This window comes from Anas acuta, chromosome 2 (genome assembly GCF_963932015.1).
Source record: "Anas acuta chromosome 2, bAnaAcu1.1, whole genome shotgun sequence".
In the NCBI taxonomy this organism is placed as follows: domain Eukaryota; kingdom Metazoa; phylum Chordata; class Aves; order Anseriformes; family Anatidae; genus Anas; species Anas acuta.
In genome coordinates, this window is record NC_088980.1 from 100,279,783 (window position 1) to 100,298,764 (window position 18,982).

Consider the following 18,982-nt stretch of genomic DNA (forward strand, 5'->3'; position numbering starts at 1 on the left):
TCTTTATTGTCCTTCTCCCTGGCTAGTTTCAGCTCCAGCTGAGCTGGAGTTTTTCTGGCTCCATTCCTGCAAGCACAGGCAATGTCTCTGTATGCCTTCCAAGTAGTCTGTCCCTGCTTCTGCCTTCTATGTGCTTCCTTATGTGTTTGAGATGAGTCAGGAGGCCATGTACATCCATACTAGCCTTACACAATGCTTTTCTTCTGCAGTATGGAAATGACAGTTCTTGTGCTCAGAAGAGGCTGTCCTTGAAGATTAGCCTGTTCTTCTGGGCCCCTTTGCTCTCCAGGACAGTTCCCCACAGGATTCTGACAAGCAGATCCCTGAACAGAGCATTGCCTATCACCAGTTTATTGATCAACTGCATCAAGAAATTATCTTCAATATGTTCCAATAATCCAGATTGGTTTTGTCCATCTGTATTGGCCTTCCAGAAGATATTGGTGTGCTTAAGTTACCCAACAGTACCAAGGCCTGGGACTGTGTGGCCTTCTCCACCTGCCTTAAGAAGGCTTCATCTGTCTCCCCTTGTTGATGAGCAGGTCTATAGCAGAAATGTACTACAACATCAGCTGTGCTGGTCTGTCCTCTGATGTCTGCCGACAAGTTCTCCACCGGATTGTCACTTTATCCAAGACTCCATTCACTCAAAACACAGCTCTACACAGAACATAATCTTAAGGTAGAGTGTCTAATACTGGTATCTTGTTATCACCTTAAGGTACCTGCATCTTTTATACACAGCTGGGTTCAAGATTGAGAAGGTACATCATATCTTTTATAGAAGAGAGGGATGAGAGCGCCAAACAGCCTGAACTTTCTTAGATTTTCTCCTTTGGTGAAACATTCCTAAGCTATCAAAAAGTTGTCACTTTAAAATATATCTGCACTATAGTAACTCTAGGGAAGGAATAAGACCTTTTCATTAGAAAACAAGGGGAATGCATGTGTTGGCAAATGGAAACATTTCTGTAGAAGTGATTTCTGTGCTGTTGAAATATAATGTAAATGCTTTTATTAGGTTATTAATCATGTTAAGGTAGAGAGTCATTAATATTTACACACATAAGGAACTGAAGAATTTAATGTGAAATACTTATCTAATGAACAGCTATCTGATCCTAGGAAGCCATTATTTTTCTATGTTTGTGTTTTTAAATTTAAATTATAAAAACAAAAGTTTTTCTGTCAATCTGTCTTTCATGATGGGATAAACAGATCAATGCTTGAAAATACTTGATTGTACTTAACTAAGATTGTAAACCATGCAATATTTGTATGAAAATTTAAAGATATTTTAAAATGCACAGTTTCAAATATGTCAATTAAAACAAACAAACAAACAAACAACAACAACAACAACAGAAATCTCATTAGTAACAAATCTAATTAAAAAAATAAAAATCAAGTTAACTATTCTGTAGGACACAGACATAGATGTATATATACATGCATTTCCAAACAAGAAAACAGTGCACTTTAATAGTGCAGCATTCGGTGTCTCACAATAACTACCTGTCATTATGTACCACGATTCCCAATTCTGCTCTCAATTTAACTCACTCATTATACTATGTAGCTGTACAAACTGCAGACTACTTGACATCCAGCTTTACTATATCCTGGGGTTTTAGCTGTTATTTACCTCTTTGCAATGGAATGATAATTATAAGCTTAGCAAGTGCCTATAGCAAAACTTAGTAAAAAAAAAAAAAAAAAAGGGTATGTTTCACATCTTGACTTAATAATACCCCATAGGTAATGTTTACTCATTTTTACAAGTTTAGATGAAAATCTCCAGTCTTTAGGCCATCTAGGTGCAGTCAAAGATGAGTAATGGAGGAAAGAGCTCTATAACACCCCCAACACCTCCCAAATTATATTACAAAACAAACAAACAAACAAAAACAAAGAGAAAAACAAACAAACAAACAAACAAAAACACAAAAAGATACCCCAAAACATAAACCCCAAACACCAGAATTCTTGTTTATAACACATTTCTTTAACTTTAGGAATTCTCTCTGGTGTTTTAAGTTAATTCATCTGAGCAAGGCTTTGATGTGTAACTTGATTTCATCAAGCTCAAGATGCAATATCAATTGCTTACCTGACTCACACGCAAATGTCTTTGACGTCTCATCATGAAAGATAATTGCCACTGCATGCTTCTTTGTCTCTCGAGGCAATCTAGTTATGTTTTTGATATTGTGCAGCTCTGTTACCTTAAAATGAAGAAAAATATTTTAGGTCATTTTATAAATAACACAAATAAGAATACTGACTACCACAACTCAATTTTTACTACAGTCTATATTCCCTATATCCACCCCCCCCCACTTCCCCCTCCCCCCACTAAGGCTAGCTAAATTTGTAGGTTTGTCATTGACAAAAAGAAATAAATAACTACTGTTTAAAGTTGTAAAACATTCTATAAAATTCAATATATCAAAAAGTGAAGTATATTTTAATAATAAATTTCTGCTTGAAAACACAGACACTACAATGATACTAAGAGTCTTGTGATACTTTATAATAATTTTTCAATTTCTACATTCATACAACTTTTATAAGTTTCAAAATCTACATTAAATATATACCTAATGTAGAAACAACAGTGTATTATAGGTTCAGGCAAGTAACTCAGTGATCATGCCAATTAATATCACTACATTTGTGCAGATAGATCTTCATTTCTTTAGAGTGTAATTGTCATCCTCATCAGAACTAACAAATTTATTTTATTTTCCAAATATTAGAAAAGCTTATCAATTAAAAAAACTCCGAGAGCAAATTTACAGCATAAGCAATCCAATCTATCTCCAGCTTCCTTTAATGCAAGTAGATAACTATAATTAACAAAAATGGAAGAAGAACATGTTATTACAACTTGGGTTGGTAGCACAGCCTATATTAAGCTGCTTAGCACTTATCGTAAAATGTTCTTGGTTACTTGTAACTCTGGGCAAACTTTATCTGTTTATAGTTAGGTTTTCCACCCAGGCAGAACATCTGCCTCAGGCAGAATTAATTTCTTTCAAATGTCACCCATGGGGAAAAAATGGACTACAAGTGGGTGGGGTTTTATTTATTTATTTTTGAGTTCTGATGATCCCTGTGTGTAGCTCTAGCATTCCTTTTAAGATACTTGGAAGAATGTTTTTTTTATGAGGCAGGCTTTATATGGTGCAGTAAAACAAATAAAAAAAGCATGCTAGGGCAATTCCTAAAAAGATTGAGAGCAGATGTCAGGCAGGGTCAGCCATCAAGAAGCCAGGGTAAGAAATTGAGACAAAGCATTAAATGGACTGTATGGGTGTTGTTGAGATCTTGATTTCAGCAAAATTCACTCTAGTTTGACAATGTCTTCAGCTTTGCTAAATTAGAGGTACTCAATAACAACCACTGTTCTCATTCCCAAATCCTGTGATTTAATCATAGATAGATTGGTCAGGTATTATTTACCCTTGGTGAACTGATGCCATCTTTTCCCAATTCTCATTCACATGCCTAGAAATGTGTTTTAGAAATGTGTTTTAACGTGGTTCTTCCCATGGGCTAAGGTGAGGTTGTCAGACCTGTAGTTTCCCCAAGGTGACCTTTTGGCCTTTTCTGGACATGGGCACTTGCATTGCCATTGGGTTCCTAACACAATCGGGCTTTGCAAGAAATCATTTATTTCTCTCTCTCTTTGTTCTTTTATTATTATTATTATTATTTATTTTTATTTTTGCTTAGAGGGCAAGAGAGGGTCTGAATACTAAATGCCACTGTCTTATTCAGAGAATGTGTATGACTGTTCATAATATACAAAACAATCTTAAGTCTTGTTACATTAAGAAGAGTAAATGTCAGAATAACAGGAAAGAAAACAAACGCTTTGAATAGTGACAAGAGGACATATTAAACATTCTATCAATCTCTCTCAGACAGTAAAGACATATTATTTTCTTTAACATTCAAGTGTTAAAGATTACAAAAAGTCCTTCAATGCTTATAAGTTTAATAATGGATCCAAAACAAAGTTTACATTGCTGACACCAAAGTAACATAACATTCACAGTAATTTTTGTTCAGACTTTGGTAACTGCAGACAACGAAGGAGGCATACATACCTATCTGTAAAGATGATTTTATGGGTTGTCTTGTTGATCAGTACATAAAGCTGATTTAATTTAATATTGACAGAACATTTTCTATGTAAGACCATTTATACACTTGGAAATACTGTCAGCATGAAATGAACAAAACCCACAATTTTATTTTATGTGCTGGTGGGAACTTCATGTCAGAACAAGACTATCAAAACAGCACCAAATTTTGACATTCTGCTCTTCAGTGCCCACACGAGAGATTCAGTAGAACAAAATGCAAGACAAGTGAAGAAAAGCCGTTTCAATTCAGGGGAAGAAGAGTTTTGTTTTTTTAAAAAAAAATAAAAATAAAACAAAACAAAACATTTTTTTAGAGCCATTCAGAGTTTCATGCAGGTCACATTTCTCTTGTGTACGTCCTTCAAAAATAATTGACTTGTTTCAAACTATCATGAGATATTGTGAGATATAACTTTTCTCATCAAATGTTTTAATGGTTTAACATGAGTAGCCAAAATACATGTATTTCTGGCAGTTAAAAAAAAAAAATGATTATTTTTTTTTTTAAGTACATCATATCTTACGCCTTGAAATACTTTGTTTTATAAGAACTGAAGATCTTGAAATAATACTGATTTCATTATAACAATCTATGGATAAAAGGAATTTATACAGAGGTCAGTTAAAAAAATAATTAGGCAAACATAGAAAAAAAGAAAAGTGAAACAGGAACTCAGCTTTAGGACACAGTCCCATTACTATATCTGAGAAAGTAATGAATATCACAGAATTACAGAACAGTTGAGGTTGCAAGGGACCTATGGAGGTCATCTGGTCCAACTGCTTAAGCAGGGATACCTAGAGCTGGTTGCCCAGGGCCATGTCCAGATGGCTTATAAATATCTCCAAGGAGGGAAATTCCACATTTCCCAGTGCTTGGTTACCCTCACAATAAAAAAAAAAAAAAGTGCTTCCTGATGCTCAGAGGGAACCTACTATGTTTCAGTTTGTTCCTGTGGCCTCTGTCTTCCTTGCACCCTCGCTTCAGGTATTTATAGACATTAATGAGATCTCCCCAAGCTTTCCCTTCTCCAGGTTGAACAGTACCAGCTGTCTCAGTTTCTACTCATAGCAGAGATGCTCCAATCCCTTCATCATCTTTGTGGCCCTTCATTGGACTCTCTCCAGTATGTCCATGTCTCTCTTGTACTGGGGAATCCAGAACTGGTCCCAGTACACCAGGTGTGGCCTCACCAGTGCTGCTGAGTAGAGGGGAAATACCACCTCCCTTGACCTGTTAGTAATACTGTGACTAATGCAGCCCTAGATACTGCTAGCCTTCTTTGTGGCAAGGGAACTTTGTTGGCTCATGTAAATCAAACGACACAAGTTACAGAAACTGCTCTAGTTTTATCTATAGGAAACAGACAACAGTTAACATCACAGAAATATGAGTTGACATTAACAGAGAGGTCATGCTAAAAAATATGACTTCTATTGAATATGTAACTTTTAATATCAATTGGAGGCATGAATTTTTGCTTCCATATTCACCTTTTGAAATTATATTGTATGCTTCCCTTCACAATTAGAGCAGAAAGACAGAGACGAGAGTAATAATGCTGTGAAAGTCTTTCCTCCCACAGCTAGAGAGATCTGAAGTTAATCAAACCCTGAATTCTGGGTTTAATGCCAATGAAGCATGAATCATTTTTCTACACACTGAATGTTTGCAATTAAAAAAATAAACACCTTAGAATTTATATTATTTTGTATGAATGAAAAACAAATTTTGGTTTGGCAACTAGACTGCTCTATCTCAGTGATTTTTAGAAGTTCAAAATTTCAATATATTAAAAAAAAACTTTTTATAAGGAAATTGCAACTATTTATATTTGTGTCAAAAAGCTAATTCACTGAAAATACTGCTGTTTTTTACAATAAAAATATAGTATTCTGGAATTATCTACTATTAGTAAACCATTAATAGACCATTAGTAAAACTGTATCATAAGGAAGCTCTTCAGCCCATATGTATTCATATGGGCTGAAGAGCCCAGCCTAGACTTTACACAATACAGGTGGAAATATAAAAATAGTGGGATTAAAATTTGCCTAAAAAATGGTATATTAGTAAAAGCAAAATAAATAAATAAAAAAGATGAAAATCATTTTTCTTATTTTCCTCCCCTGCCAACACCTTCCTTACCACAGTTATGTCCCTCTACACCAAAGCAAGAATAAACTTCAACAACAAATTATTACCCTATTACCCGTTTTGTGAGTAATCTTGCAAATGGACTTGTTGCCTACCCTTAGCTTTTGTGATTTCTTCTATTAAGCAAAATAGATCCTTTTTTATTAAGCTATGACTATATAGCTTACATGTTTTTACTAATTTTAGTACGTTAACTTAGAGCTTTTCTCTTCTATCACTTAGTGCATGCCTCCATATGGAACTCATTGTGGTACATGTAAGGGACTCCTAGCACCTGGCCTTCTTCTCAGTTCTCCTACTCCTCACTCCCGCCTCATATGTCCATCACTCAGCATCCTACACACACATTTCCTTGGGTTTCACTTCTACTTGGTTTCTTGATTTTGTCAATCTCTAAAACCATTTTATTTTTTTCTAAGATTACAATGAACACTGGTTTAAGAAAAGAATATAGGTAATAGTTAATTTATAGTTAATAAATAATAAATTTATTTATAAATAATAAATAAATAAATAGTTAATTTAAACAAACTTTCTTTGCCAAGATTTTTGTTGTTGTTGATTTTTCTTCATATACAAAAGCTTTTTTTTAATTTATTTTATTTTTATTTTCATTCTTAGTGGGACTTTCTGACATCGCTATAGAAGAGACATCTATCTCCTTTCCTTTCATTTAAGATTTGGTGAAAAAGGACCTAAGACTGAAGATCTCCGTGGTAGAGGATATTCTGGGATAGGTATAGGCAGTTCTGACATTGCAAAATTAGGCCAGGCTCAGCTTGTAACAGTATCTCAGTGCAACCCATTAGTTTTGGTTTCTGTAGCTTGCTTGCTGTTATAGTCCTGAATTTATATTACCACAAAATTTCTACATCAACATAAGTAATCACCAGCATAGCCTCAGGAAGAGAAATGTACTTGATCTGCACACAAATTTTTTTTGGTGAGCCTCAGATTGTTCACCAAAATGCAAAACTTCTTTACAGAGGAACCCTAAACATTGAGCAAGAATGAAAATAAAACTGTAGTTAGTTTCCTGCTGCCATTTCTCACATATCCAGGACACTTCATAGTCATTTCAAGATTGCTTCAAGACGCGCTTCCACTTATCATCACCATTTTTGTTTATCCTTGTCTGCAGATGGACCCAAAACTCATAAAAAAAAACTTTGTTTTGATATAGGATCTCACCTATACTCAAAAAAGATGAGAGGGTGAGAGGAAGAATTTATAATCTCCATAAGAAAATAAAAATTTTAGTTTCCTTGAAGATTTTTGCTATCTTATGTCATAGGATAATCATTTGTACCCTAAGATGTCCACAGGAACATAATTCACCTTTCATGCAGATCCCAAATTTTACACTAACACTATTAGCATAAATGCTTCCATTTCCTATTCTCTGCCAGAATTTCCAAGTATTGCCTAATACCAGAGGACTGAACTACATGTAAAAGTAAAGGACTGGCCTTTTCAGATTACATAAATTTCTGCGTTGACGGACTTGGGAAAGATCTAAAACACCATCCTGATTTCAGAAGCCTAACCTAACTTCTCCTTAGCTGAAACAACTATCACCTTATTTCAGCAAATTCATGCTGTGGATTCCTAGTAAATAATTCTATTATAAAATAAAACTATCGTAAGATAGTCTACAGTGGCAAGTAGCAATAGCCTAAGTCCAAGCAAGATATACAGATGTGGGATGATGATCAAGGAAAGTACTCAGAACTCTTAAACGGAAAACAAACAAACAAACAAACAAACAAAAAACTCTTAATAGTAGATCCAACCTCAAATTACAATTACGTCTGCATAGCAAGATCAGATAATACATTGCTGATAAAAAACTTCTGGTCCTTCTAAAGGTACTTTAAACCTTACCTTTATGTGACATTTCATAACTCTATTAGTTTGAGCTCCAGCTGTAACAATTCAGCATGTCAAGAGCTTATTTTCAAGTAGGGAAAAAAATCACATTTTTTTCTGTTTGGGAGTCTGTGGCCCATGTTATAGCAATCTACAGTCTTCCTTTTGGAAGTACAGTTGTAATCTAAGTAAATGACAGGAAATAATTATATTTCCATTATTTTAGCAAAATATTTGATATGACAATATGACTAAACAGTCCCTGTCAACGTAATTTAAATTAAAGCATGCTATTTCATGTATGCTTTTTTTATTTTTATTTTTGCATTTTCCTTATCTTATTAGATATGAAATACTATTAAATTTCAAAATACATTTAATTTAAATAAAGACTCAGATTAACTGTGTTCTATTGCTTCTTGTCAATGTAATTTCACATTTTACTGATCATTTTCTTTGGAAATGCATTTAGTTCTTTTCAGAGCGAGCGACTTTTAGGAACAATTCATTCCACTTTCTCTTGAATCCATCATAATTTATCACTGACCTACACTGGACATTTATTTGTTTATTATACTAAAATCTGTTCTGGTCAGGGAACATTTTAAAAATGGATGGGCTTATCTAGGACCTGCAGTATCCACTTCTGTGTCACATAAACATGTGAAGACTACATGTATACTAGGATGCTGGTGCTCAATTTGTACATTTAAATAGGTTGGATAAATCTTCTACAATTATAGAAACATGACTTCCAAATAGGATATTACATCCATCTCACTACCAATAAATAAATAAATAAATAAATAAATAAATTAAATTAAATTAAAAATTCCACAGTAAATAAGAAGGAGGGCCAGAAAGGAAGGAAAAAAAATGCATAAAAATGCATAAAATCTCAAGTGGGATATTCTGGGATGTATCCCACTTGATTTCTTCCAAACATATGCCTCCCATATGAAATGGGGAGGGAAATGATTCTAAGATTCCAGCTATTTAATATTATTTCCGCTGTGCAGAGTCCTGGAAATTGCTTGGTCAGAAGAAAAGGTCTGAATTTACATAATTCTGATTTTGTATTGCATTGTGCACTACCTTCCTGTCATTTAATTTCTAACTAGCAAAATTAGAAGCAGAAGAGCGTGCTACAAAATGTAACTGTTCACCCTTTTATTTCTAAATAATGGCCCGCATACTACCATCTGCGGTGCATTAATAAAACAGAGCAAAAGCCAACACAGTGGCAAAGAGAAGGAGCTCTAGCAAGTGATGCCCAGGCAGCTGAGAACAACCTTAAGCCAGAAATAAGAAGAGAGCAATATATAAAGCAATAGCTATGTTAACTTTCATAACTATAACAGGAAAAGGGGATAGGAGCCACCTATATGCCAGTCACACTGAATGCTGCTGTCACTCTACAAAAAGCAGATACCAGCCCACTGCAGATGAACAGAATACAAAGAGGAGTAACCCAAAGGAAAAAAAAAAAATCTCCCTTAGCTCAGTTTTCAGTCATCCTATCTGCAGTTAGCTGGGGCTCCTTTCACATGGTTAAATCCAATTGCCACAGAGTAGAAGTCTTGTTACTGTTTCAGACAAAGACAGATGTGGCTTTGGCTTGAGGAAAGAAAAAAAAAAAAAATCACTGCCTGAAAATCATAAAGACCTCTGGGATTACAAAATTGGGACCCCAATATAACTGATAGATCAGGGCAAGCTGAACACAGTGCCCCCAAAACACTCAGTGCTCCTGCTCTGTGGGGCTGTGGGCTGCTCCAGCCTGGAGCAGGGACAGTTTCAGGGGCATCTAATAACAGCCCCCAGTGTTCGCACAGAGGTGAGGAGATGGAGCCAGTCCCTTCACAGCTGTGCATGGTGGAAGGGATAGGGACAATGGGCATAAACTGAGACTAGAGGTGTCCAGGCTGGATGTAAAAAGTAACGTTTTCCCCACAAGGACAGCCTGTCAGTGGGACAGGTGGCTTGGAGAGGCTGTGCGGTCTCCATTTCTGGGGGGGTTTATAACCAACTGGACAAAGCTCAGAGTAACCAGATCTGACCTCAGAGTTGGCCCTGCTATGAGTAGGAGGTTGGACTACAGACTTCCTGAGGTCCATTCACATCTGAATGAACCTATGAGCCTAAGAAAGGGATGCTAAAAGATCTGCAAGTCTTTTGGGACCTTTAGGGGTTTGGGTAAATCCATATGGTATTAAAACGTTCAGAGAATTTAAGGTGAAACACGGTTTCCTGACTTCAGTATAGTTCATCCTGCACAAGAGCATCACATGATGATCAAGAATAGGAACATGATGCAAGAGACTGAAAAACAAGACTTGAGGGAAAAAAGTGCTAAGAGGCAGAAAAAAAAATATTGCATGAAAGAACAGCAAAACTTAAAACGCCAGACTAGAGAAGGAAGAGAATGGAAAAGAGAAATTAAGAGATCAGAAAAGTGGAGGAATAGATCATACAAAAGCAATATAAACTCACAGAAAAGACAGAACAGTTTTTCCCGTCTCTGCATGCAGATTTATCCCTGGAAGATGATGAGTTGTTATGGTAACAACGCTCTCCAGGAATTTTGCCAAAGAAAGGCATATCAACCTCCACATTATGCCTCTGGGGCAGGTCTCCAGCTGCCATTTCAGAGGAATAAGGGTTTAAGAAACTGCTACCAAGTAAATTATGTTAATTATTGCAAGCCCTAAATGGAGACCATACTTATATAGCAGCAAGAATTTTATCTGATCACTTAAAAGGTGGATTACAGAAACAAAACAATAGGGACAGAATGAATGCATATATTCAAAATAGATCAGGATAAGTAATGTGAGGGCAAGAACATAAAGTTTGATGGGATATGTATATGTCTGATAGCAGAGAGATATTGAATCATATCTTTTTGCCCTTGAAATATAATCAAGCTTTAAAAAAATTAAAAACAAAATCGGTATTTTTAGAGGATGTATGTGCACAAATGTATGTTATCAAATACAGTAACCGTTTTAAAAAAATCTCAGACCTTAAATAAATATAAAAGAAAGATAAATTGTTAATCTTCACCTCAACTCTCTCCTTTTTCTAAGTCATCACTATTGCTACGTATTGCTAAGTGTCACTATTGGTGATTTGTAAAAGGGTTACCATCTCAGGACCCAGACTTATGCTGCATTCTAATTGGCCACTTACCATATAAGCAAACTTTTTTCTTTTTTCTCAATGAAATCTAAAACAATTAAGGATAGAACACAAACTAATTATATTAGCTTTTGTTAAGCCACTTCAAATTCTGCAACATTTCACATTGTATAAATCAAACCTATCAAGGAAGAATAAACATATTGTCATGCTATCTACTTTTAATAGATGAAAATTAGTTTTTTGTCAGGCCGAGTTATTTTCTCTCAAACTTTGCTGCTGTAATACTGCAAGAATTCAAGAACTGAAGAACATCTCCATAATGTATAAAATCAACCATTCTATTTATTTATTTATTGGGGTGGGGGGGAAGGGAGAGGTTAGGCTGGTGTTTTAAAGCAATAGTTAAAATCTGATCAGTTCCTGTGAACATGCACCTCTTCCCTTAATAAGGATTTTTAAATACATTCTGAAGAAGAAATGCCTGCACATTTTAAAGAGTATTTTTATAGGCAATCATTATCATTTGTAATAAAAATTAAAAGACAAACAAACAACAACAAAATGAAACAAAACAAAAACAAAAACAAACAAACAAACAAAAGAACAAAAAAAAACCAACAACAAACAAAACAAAACAAAACAAAACACAATATCATCAACAAAAAACAGTTCTCTCCAATCCAGTTTCCCTGCTATCCTAAAGAATCTTTGAAATATGTTTTCCAATTTGACCCTTCATTTCAATGTGCAAAGAATATCAGACTGCTATGTTATTGTACCTCTAAAAATGGGGGGTGGGGTGGGGTGTGTGGGGTGGAAGACCTCTGTAAAAGTGAGTGTTGGCAAAGTTTAAAATAACTAATACTTTAATACTAAAAGACTGCACTTTGGAACCCAGATTCACACTTGAAATATAACACCATGCAGAGATGATTCACAACTGAAATAAAACAGACTTCCCAATTATCTTCCTAAATTTCATCTACAATAAACAACAGAGACTTTTAACATCAAACTTCCTGCTATAGTTACTAGGTATGCAAAGAGTAACACTGTTCTTATGCCTGAGAAACAAAATAGAGTTATTATTATTTTTATTATCATCATCATCATTAGTGTACTTTAATTATCCAATTATTATAAGACAATACTTCAAAGTGAATGTATAAAATAATTAGATCATTATATGAGTTTTAATAGCCTCAAAAGGACATAGTGGACATAGTGGACAATTAGAATCTGTTTTCATTTCTCAGTTTTCACTTGTAACATTCTCAAAGTATATAATTATGTCCAGACCTTCTCTAGTTTCAGCCCAAACATATTCATTAATTAAAAGGAACACACTATTGCTATTTGAGTAAAGAGGAAAGGGGAAAACTACTTTTCTAAAAGTTCCTTTAAACCTTCTTTTTGCTGTACTTAAATTGGCTGACCTCTAATAATTGCCACTTATCTTGTTAGATAAGCTAAATTAAAAGTAAGTGTTTATTAACATGGGATATATTTCAGAACAAATTACAAGCAAAGACAAGCTTACAAAATTTAACTTAATTGAATACAGTGATAGTTACATAATTCTTACTGCAAAACTGTGAGATATAACACTAGCTATGAAGTGTACCACTGCAGTTTATCTCCTGACAAACTGAATAAGGGGTGTAGAGGATATAAGCAACTTTCAATGCACATAAATTATTTTGGCTGTATTCAGGATGTATACAATGCCAGTGGCTGAGCCTTAGGTTTAACTCCTCTTCATATTCCTTTGACACTGTGAAAGCCCTAAAATTCAACTGTAGCTCCTTTAAGCCAGATCTTGAAACCCTGGGGAAACCTCGGGTCAAAACTAGATAGGGAAGGCTGGCTTATTTCTACTGTAATACTCACAGAGGAAAACAAGACATGACTGAGAGGTACTTTACACCGCAATTTTTAGGCACCCTTCAGATACTGAGGATCAGCTGGGCTATCAAGAGCTATTTTGAGAAAAGTAGAAAGGACATTAGACAGGAAAGGAGAAGGGATGTCATCAGAACCCCCTTGTTTCTGCCCTGCTCACTTTGTGCCAAAGGAGACTAAGCCCCACAGAAACACAGGACTCTGCTGGCGGATCTGCAAGTGGTACCATTCTTGTGAATGCACAGAAGAGATAGCCACTATCTTAAGTTTTTTGTTTCATTGATTAATACAATAAAAACATAATAATAATACTAAAAACTAAAAACTAAAAAATTAAAAAGTTATCCATTGATTTTTAAAGGGTTGATTTTTTGCCTCAATGTCTTTAAAAATAACCCCCTGTCCCAATGCAAAACCTGAAATTTTGATGCTGTTCTTCTTAAGCACAAATGCATATATTCATAGTAGGCTTTTCATATATTCTGAAAGAATTATTTAAGAGCACCAGATTAACTATGACATTCTTCATGCTCAGTAGAAAAAATCATCAACTGGATGAAAAATTAACATATAGAGAAAGAAAAAAAGTTTAAATTAACCTAAATTCAGTGTGTATGTGTGCATACACACACAATCAAAGTGGTTCAGAAGTCTCTAAGAGAAAAATGAAAGAGAGAGAAAAATAACATAGTGAGAACCTGAGGCAAAAGAAAACTAAAAATATGCAGTAATAAGGGAAAGAAGAAATGGAAAGATGCAAAGATGCTGAACAGGAACTCTGCCATTACTTTAGATTTTTTTTAAGTGAAATAATTCTAATTTTTTGACATTTTTTTTGAAATGTTTTCACTTCATTCGCTTATAAAATTAACTGAAATTTGTTAGCTGATCAATCGAATTTACCTTATTTGTCACTGGGGATAAATTAATTTTGAGTATCTATTATGACAATTGCACACAGCTATATTTTCAGCTCTAATGAATTTTTAATAACCTTCTTCATCAGCCAGTGATTTGAATTTCAAATTTCCTTCTGTGAAGAAGTAACAATTAGGTAGTTTTGTGCCAATTTTCAAATACTGTTTTTTATTACATTGTAAATCCTTCCACACTATAAAATCCAAACCTTAAATGAAACTGTTAGTACTTGTAAGACTTGTATTTCATCTGTCTTTATTAAAAGAAAGTAAATTACAGTGACAAACTTGTCTGCCCTCCCTGGTACACCATAACATAATGTTTGTATGTCTGCTTCCTTTTAGTACACAAGGAAGTATGCCTCTTCCCATTACTACATCAAAATAGTAAACATTTCCCCCTTCCCCTTCACCCCCACAAAACACTTGCACGTAATTCAGAGCATATTTAATGAAAAAAAATGTCAATAAGAAAAAAAAGAATCCTCACCTAATGTTCTTTGCTGGTGTTAGCAAATAGCATGTTAGATAATTAGGTCTTTAACATTTGTAATGAACCTTATGTTATATACCTACATTCTCCAATTATATAATGAAAATAGATACACAAAATATTGGGAAACAACAACAACAACAACAAAGATAGACTCAAATGCTGAAGGCTAGGAAAGGAGCATATACATATTACATTAGTAATAGTTCTAGTTCTATACACTAGTTCTATAGTTCTATACACTAGTTCTATAGGTCTAGTCTACCATGTTGTCTTCTTGTATGGCAGTGAGTCCTACCAGGTCTGATTCTGAAGCTGTGTGTTAACACAAATATACCTACGTGTTTACTGGTAGCCCTTCTATATTTATCATGATACACATTGTGTTGATTATATGATCACATTTGATTTTTCCTATTTTTCACCTCAGAAAAAAACACAGAATCACAAAATATTGGATGTTGGAAGGAACTTCTGGATGTTGTCTGGTCCAAACCCCCTGGCTTGAGCAGGGTCACCTAGAACCTGTTGTCCAGGATCATATCCAGACAGCCTTTATCTCTCTTCAAGGATGGAAACACTACAATCTATCTGGGCAACCTGTGCCAGTTCTTGGTTAGCATCGCAGTGAAAAAGTACTTTCTGTTGTTCAGAAGCCACCTGCTCTTCAGTTTGTGTCCAATGCCCTTTGTCCTGTCACTGGACATCAATGAAAAAAGCCTAGCTCCATCTTCTTACACACCCTTATTAAGAGAGTTTAAAAATTATTTGTTATTCTCATAATTTCATGCATTTTTTCTACAGTGGTAACATCCTGGCTTCCCACAACATAATGGTCAACACACAAATATGTTTTACACTAATGGTTTCACAGATATTAATTTCCTTTCACACCTTCCTCACTTCTGAGAGGTGAAGATTATATTGGCAAGGAAGGAACAGAGCAACTGTATGGTGAAAACAAATGAAAGTCAAAAAAATGTCCTTTAAACTTTCAATTTGAATTTGAGATACCCAGGATTCAAATTCTCAACAACACTTACATCCAAAGGAGTGCTTAGTAAGTGTGATACCCCATGCAGCACCCAACTGTTTTAAAACCTATCTCAATCACTTCATTTTTGATCTCTCCACAAGGAGCAGTGGAGACCTCCTTTAGAGACCTCACTTCCCATCTCTTTTCTCAGAAGTACCTCTCCACCAGATTCATCTGCGTATGTGGCACTAAAACACTCCCAAACACAGGCTCTTCTTATTTCAGCATTTGCCACTCCTGGCAAATTTCTGAGAAATACACCCATCCTAATTACCAAAACAAATGAGGCAGAAATTTGATTTTGTGTAAAAAATCTGAATGACCCCACTTAATGTGCATCCATCCTACTGCACTGATACTCTTTACCCCAGAAATGATTGAGCTGAAGAGACAAACTATGTTCATACTGTTTGCTTTCTTGTCACCCTCCCTCCCATTGTCTGATTTTCACTTCTGTATCACTCACTTTGGTTTTGTGTAAAATCAGCTAGAAGGGATTTCAGTTTACCCTTAAAAATACACACACTTTTCAACATCTTTTGGTTCCATTTTTTTCCTTCAGCATTTTTCATCTCAGCTTCTCCTAGATCAACTAGGTTTCCATCTGCTGGAAGCTCTTGATATTTTGGGTGATGGAGCCAGTCTCTATTCATTTGTGCCCAGTGAGAGGATGAGAGGCAATGGGTACAAACTGAAGCACAGGAAGTTCTCCTGAATATGAGAGGATACTTCTTTACTCTGAGGGTGACAGAGTGCTGGAACAGGCTGCCCAAACAGGTTGTGAAGTCTCCTTCTCTGGAGAAACTCAAAACCCACATGGATGCCATCCTGTGCAATGTACTCTAGGTGATCCTGCTTGGCAGGGGGGTTGGACTATGTGATCTTCAAAGGTCCCTTCCAACCTCAGCCATTCTGTGATTCTCCCAGATATCTAATCAACAAGGTGTTCTCATAGAGTGCCAGTGCTTTATTCTTTTACTTTTTTATTTTTATTTTTTATTTTTATTTTAACCACTCTCTAACATTTGGTCTGCTTCTTCTCTAAATTTTAATTCAATAATTTCCTTTTCCATGTTACCTAGATGTAAGAGGTATATACAGAGAATGTGTCCGTGATCTCATCTCAAATACCTGACCCTACAAAAGTCTTCAGAAATGACAAATAGTTATTAGAGTGAATGTCAGGTGTTAGCCCTGAAATAACTGGGGGGAACACATTTCATTACTCAAGAGAGAATATTATCTGAATTTCCATCACACACGAAGCATTACAGATGACATGAGACATTTTAGCTGTCAAAGTCAGAAGTGTTTCTAACAAACATGCACAAAATAAAGGTTTGCAAAGTCTTTAAATCTAGCCAAAACATGGATAGATTTTCATAGGAAAAGCAGACTATACATAACTGACACACACACCATCATGTCCTCAACTATAAAGCAATAACACTAGAGCAGTTCAAAGAAAAGGTCTCTTGAGACTGTTTTAAAAGACACTAGGAAGATTAAGTATATTTTTTTCCATCACTAGAAATAACTGAAATATACTCAGGAGAGGACAGGACCAGTTTGACACAATGCAAGCAGCCCAGGGATATATCAAGAGCTTGTAGACACTTTAATGGCACATACTCCACAGTTCACAGAGAAGTCTAAGCTGGAAGGGACCCTTGGCTAACATCTGGTCCAACCTTGAAAGAAGGGCCTTAGATAAGGTTACACAGGACCCTAAAAAGATAGTTCTTCAATTTTTCCAGCACATAGATACTAACTTCTCTGCCCAGCCTGCTCTGATGTTTAATTGTTCCTATGGTGAATTTCTTTTTTCCCCTTATATCTAGAGAATTTCCCCTGAAGCAAGCTCTACCCATTGCCTCTTGCCCCATGCCTCCTCGTGAAGAGAGCATTTCCATTTCTGTTCTCTTCAGGACTGGAAGGGAACATACTGGGAAAATACTGGGGGGCTGAAATACTGAAGGGTTTCATACTGGGGGAAATAAATCAGTAAGTCCTGAAGTGTAAGCCAGACCTCTTATACTTTAGGCTTTTATTGCCTGTGCTCCAAGATAGCAATATATTGTCAGAGACAGACCCAGCTCCTAGAACCTTCATTTTACATGAACATTATTTACCTCATTAGTGAGAAAACGTGTGCATTAACTGGAGATTTTGCAAGAAATGGAAGAGTCCACATCAATTCCCATAACAGACTACCCTTAGTAATTCAGCTACATTGTTCTTAAGTTCCCTTTGGCCTCTTGTTCTCCATACTTTATTAGTGACCACACTGCCTACCTGGGGTTGAGTGCTTATGATCAAGTTTATCATTTGGATGTACAACTTTTTTTTTTTTTTTCAAACCTATTCTCCTGATGTACCCAAACCTGTACTTGTAACCAGTTTTGACTCTCGCTACTATTTGTTCTTCAAGCTCTACTTTGTTCTTTCTAAATCTACTTTGATCTTTCTAATTCTGTTCCAATAATTAATTGGCCAACTTTATTATGCTTTCTAGACTGTTTGGATACACTTTAGATTTTTTAGTTTGTTTTCTTATCTCTAATAACTTTTTCACAATGTTACTTAGCCATGCTGACTTCCTTTAAGCCTCCTGCAACCCTCTCCTAAGGGTTAACCCTAACAGGCTAAACCCTTAACAGTACCTTAACAGGTACTCTCTGATCAGCATGCTTCCAAAGCCTAAAAGAAGAATTTCACATTTCACATACTTCTACTTTCTGCTAAAAAAAAAAAAAAAAGAGAGAGAGAAAGAGGGAGAGAGAGAGAGAGAGAGAGAAATCTTGCTATTTCTTCCCTCTTTTAAGTTTGTAAAATTGTGGTGTCTTTTTTCATCCTTTTCTCATACTGTACGAACAGCTCCCAAGAACATTACTACCCCTGGGATGGATATGGAACTATTGCCACTTTATGTCCTCTTTGGAATAATGGGAGTAAACACAGCTGTTTTACACAACTTCTACAATGAATGTTCAAGGGAAAACAATACAGCTAGGCCTACTTACCTGAGCAAGAGTGTAATGATTTAAATTTACAGTAATGATAAGTTATAATTAGATGCCAGAAACTGGAATGAACAGATGAGGTCCCGTTTAAACTAATTCACTGTTACTGTCAGAAGGCACTTGTCTTTAAGGACTAATGCTATTACTGGTATTTACAACAACTGAAAAATCAATAGGAGAAACAAAGCAATGCATTAGAGAATTTACAAAATAACAAATATATCCAGATAATGCCTGGATGCAAGAAAACAAGTAAACAAACAAAGAACAAAAAAAAAATGTCAAT

General features: G+C 35.4%; 1 protein-coding gene across 2 annotated transcripts in view; it reads right to left on the reverse strand.

Annotated features, from left to right (window-relative positions):
* The window catches only part of DOK6 (docking protein 6), a 252,646-nt gene that overhangs the window by 134,144 nt on the left and 99,520 nt on the right, over nt 1–18,982 (reverse strand). For both annotated transcript variants that reach the window (XM_068671385.1, XM_068671384.1), the window contains exon 3: nt 2,111–2,225. In XM_068671385.1, the coding sequence (XP_068527486.1) occupies nt 2,111–2,225 (115 nt within the window). The remainder of the gene's footprint in view (nt 1–2,110; nt 2,226–18,982) is intronic.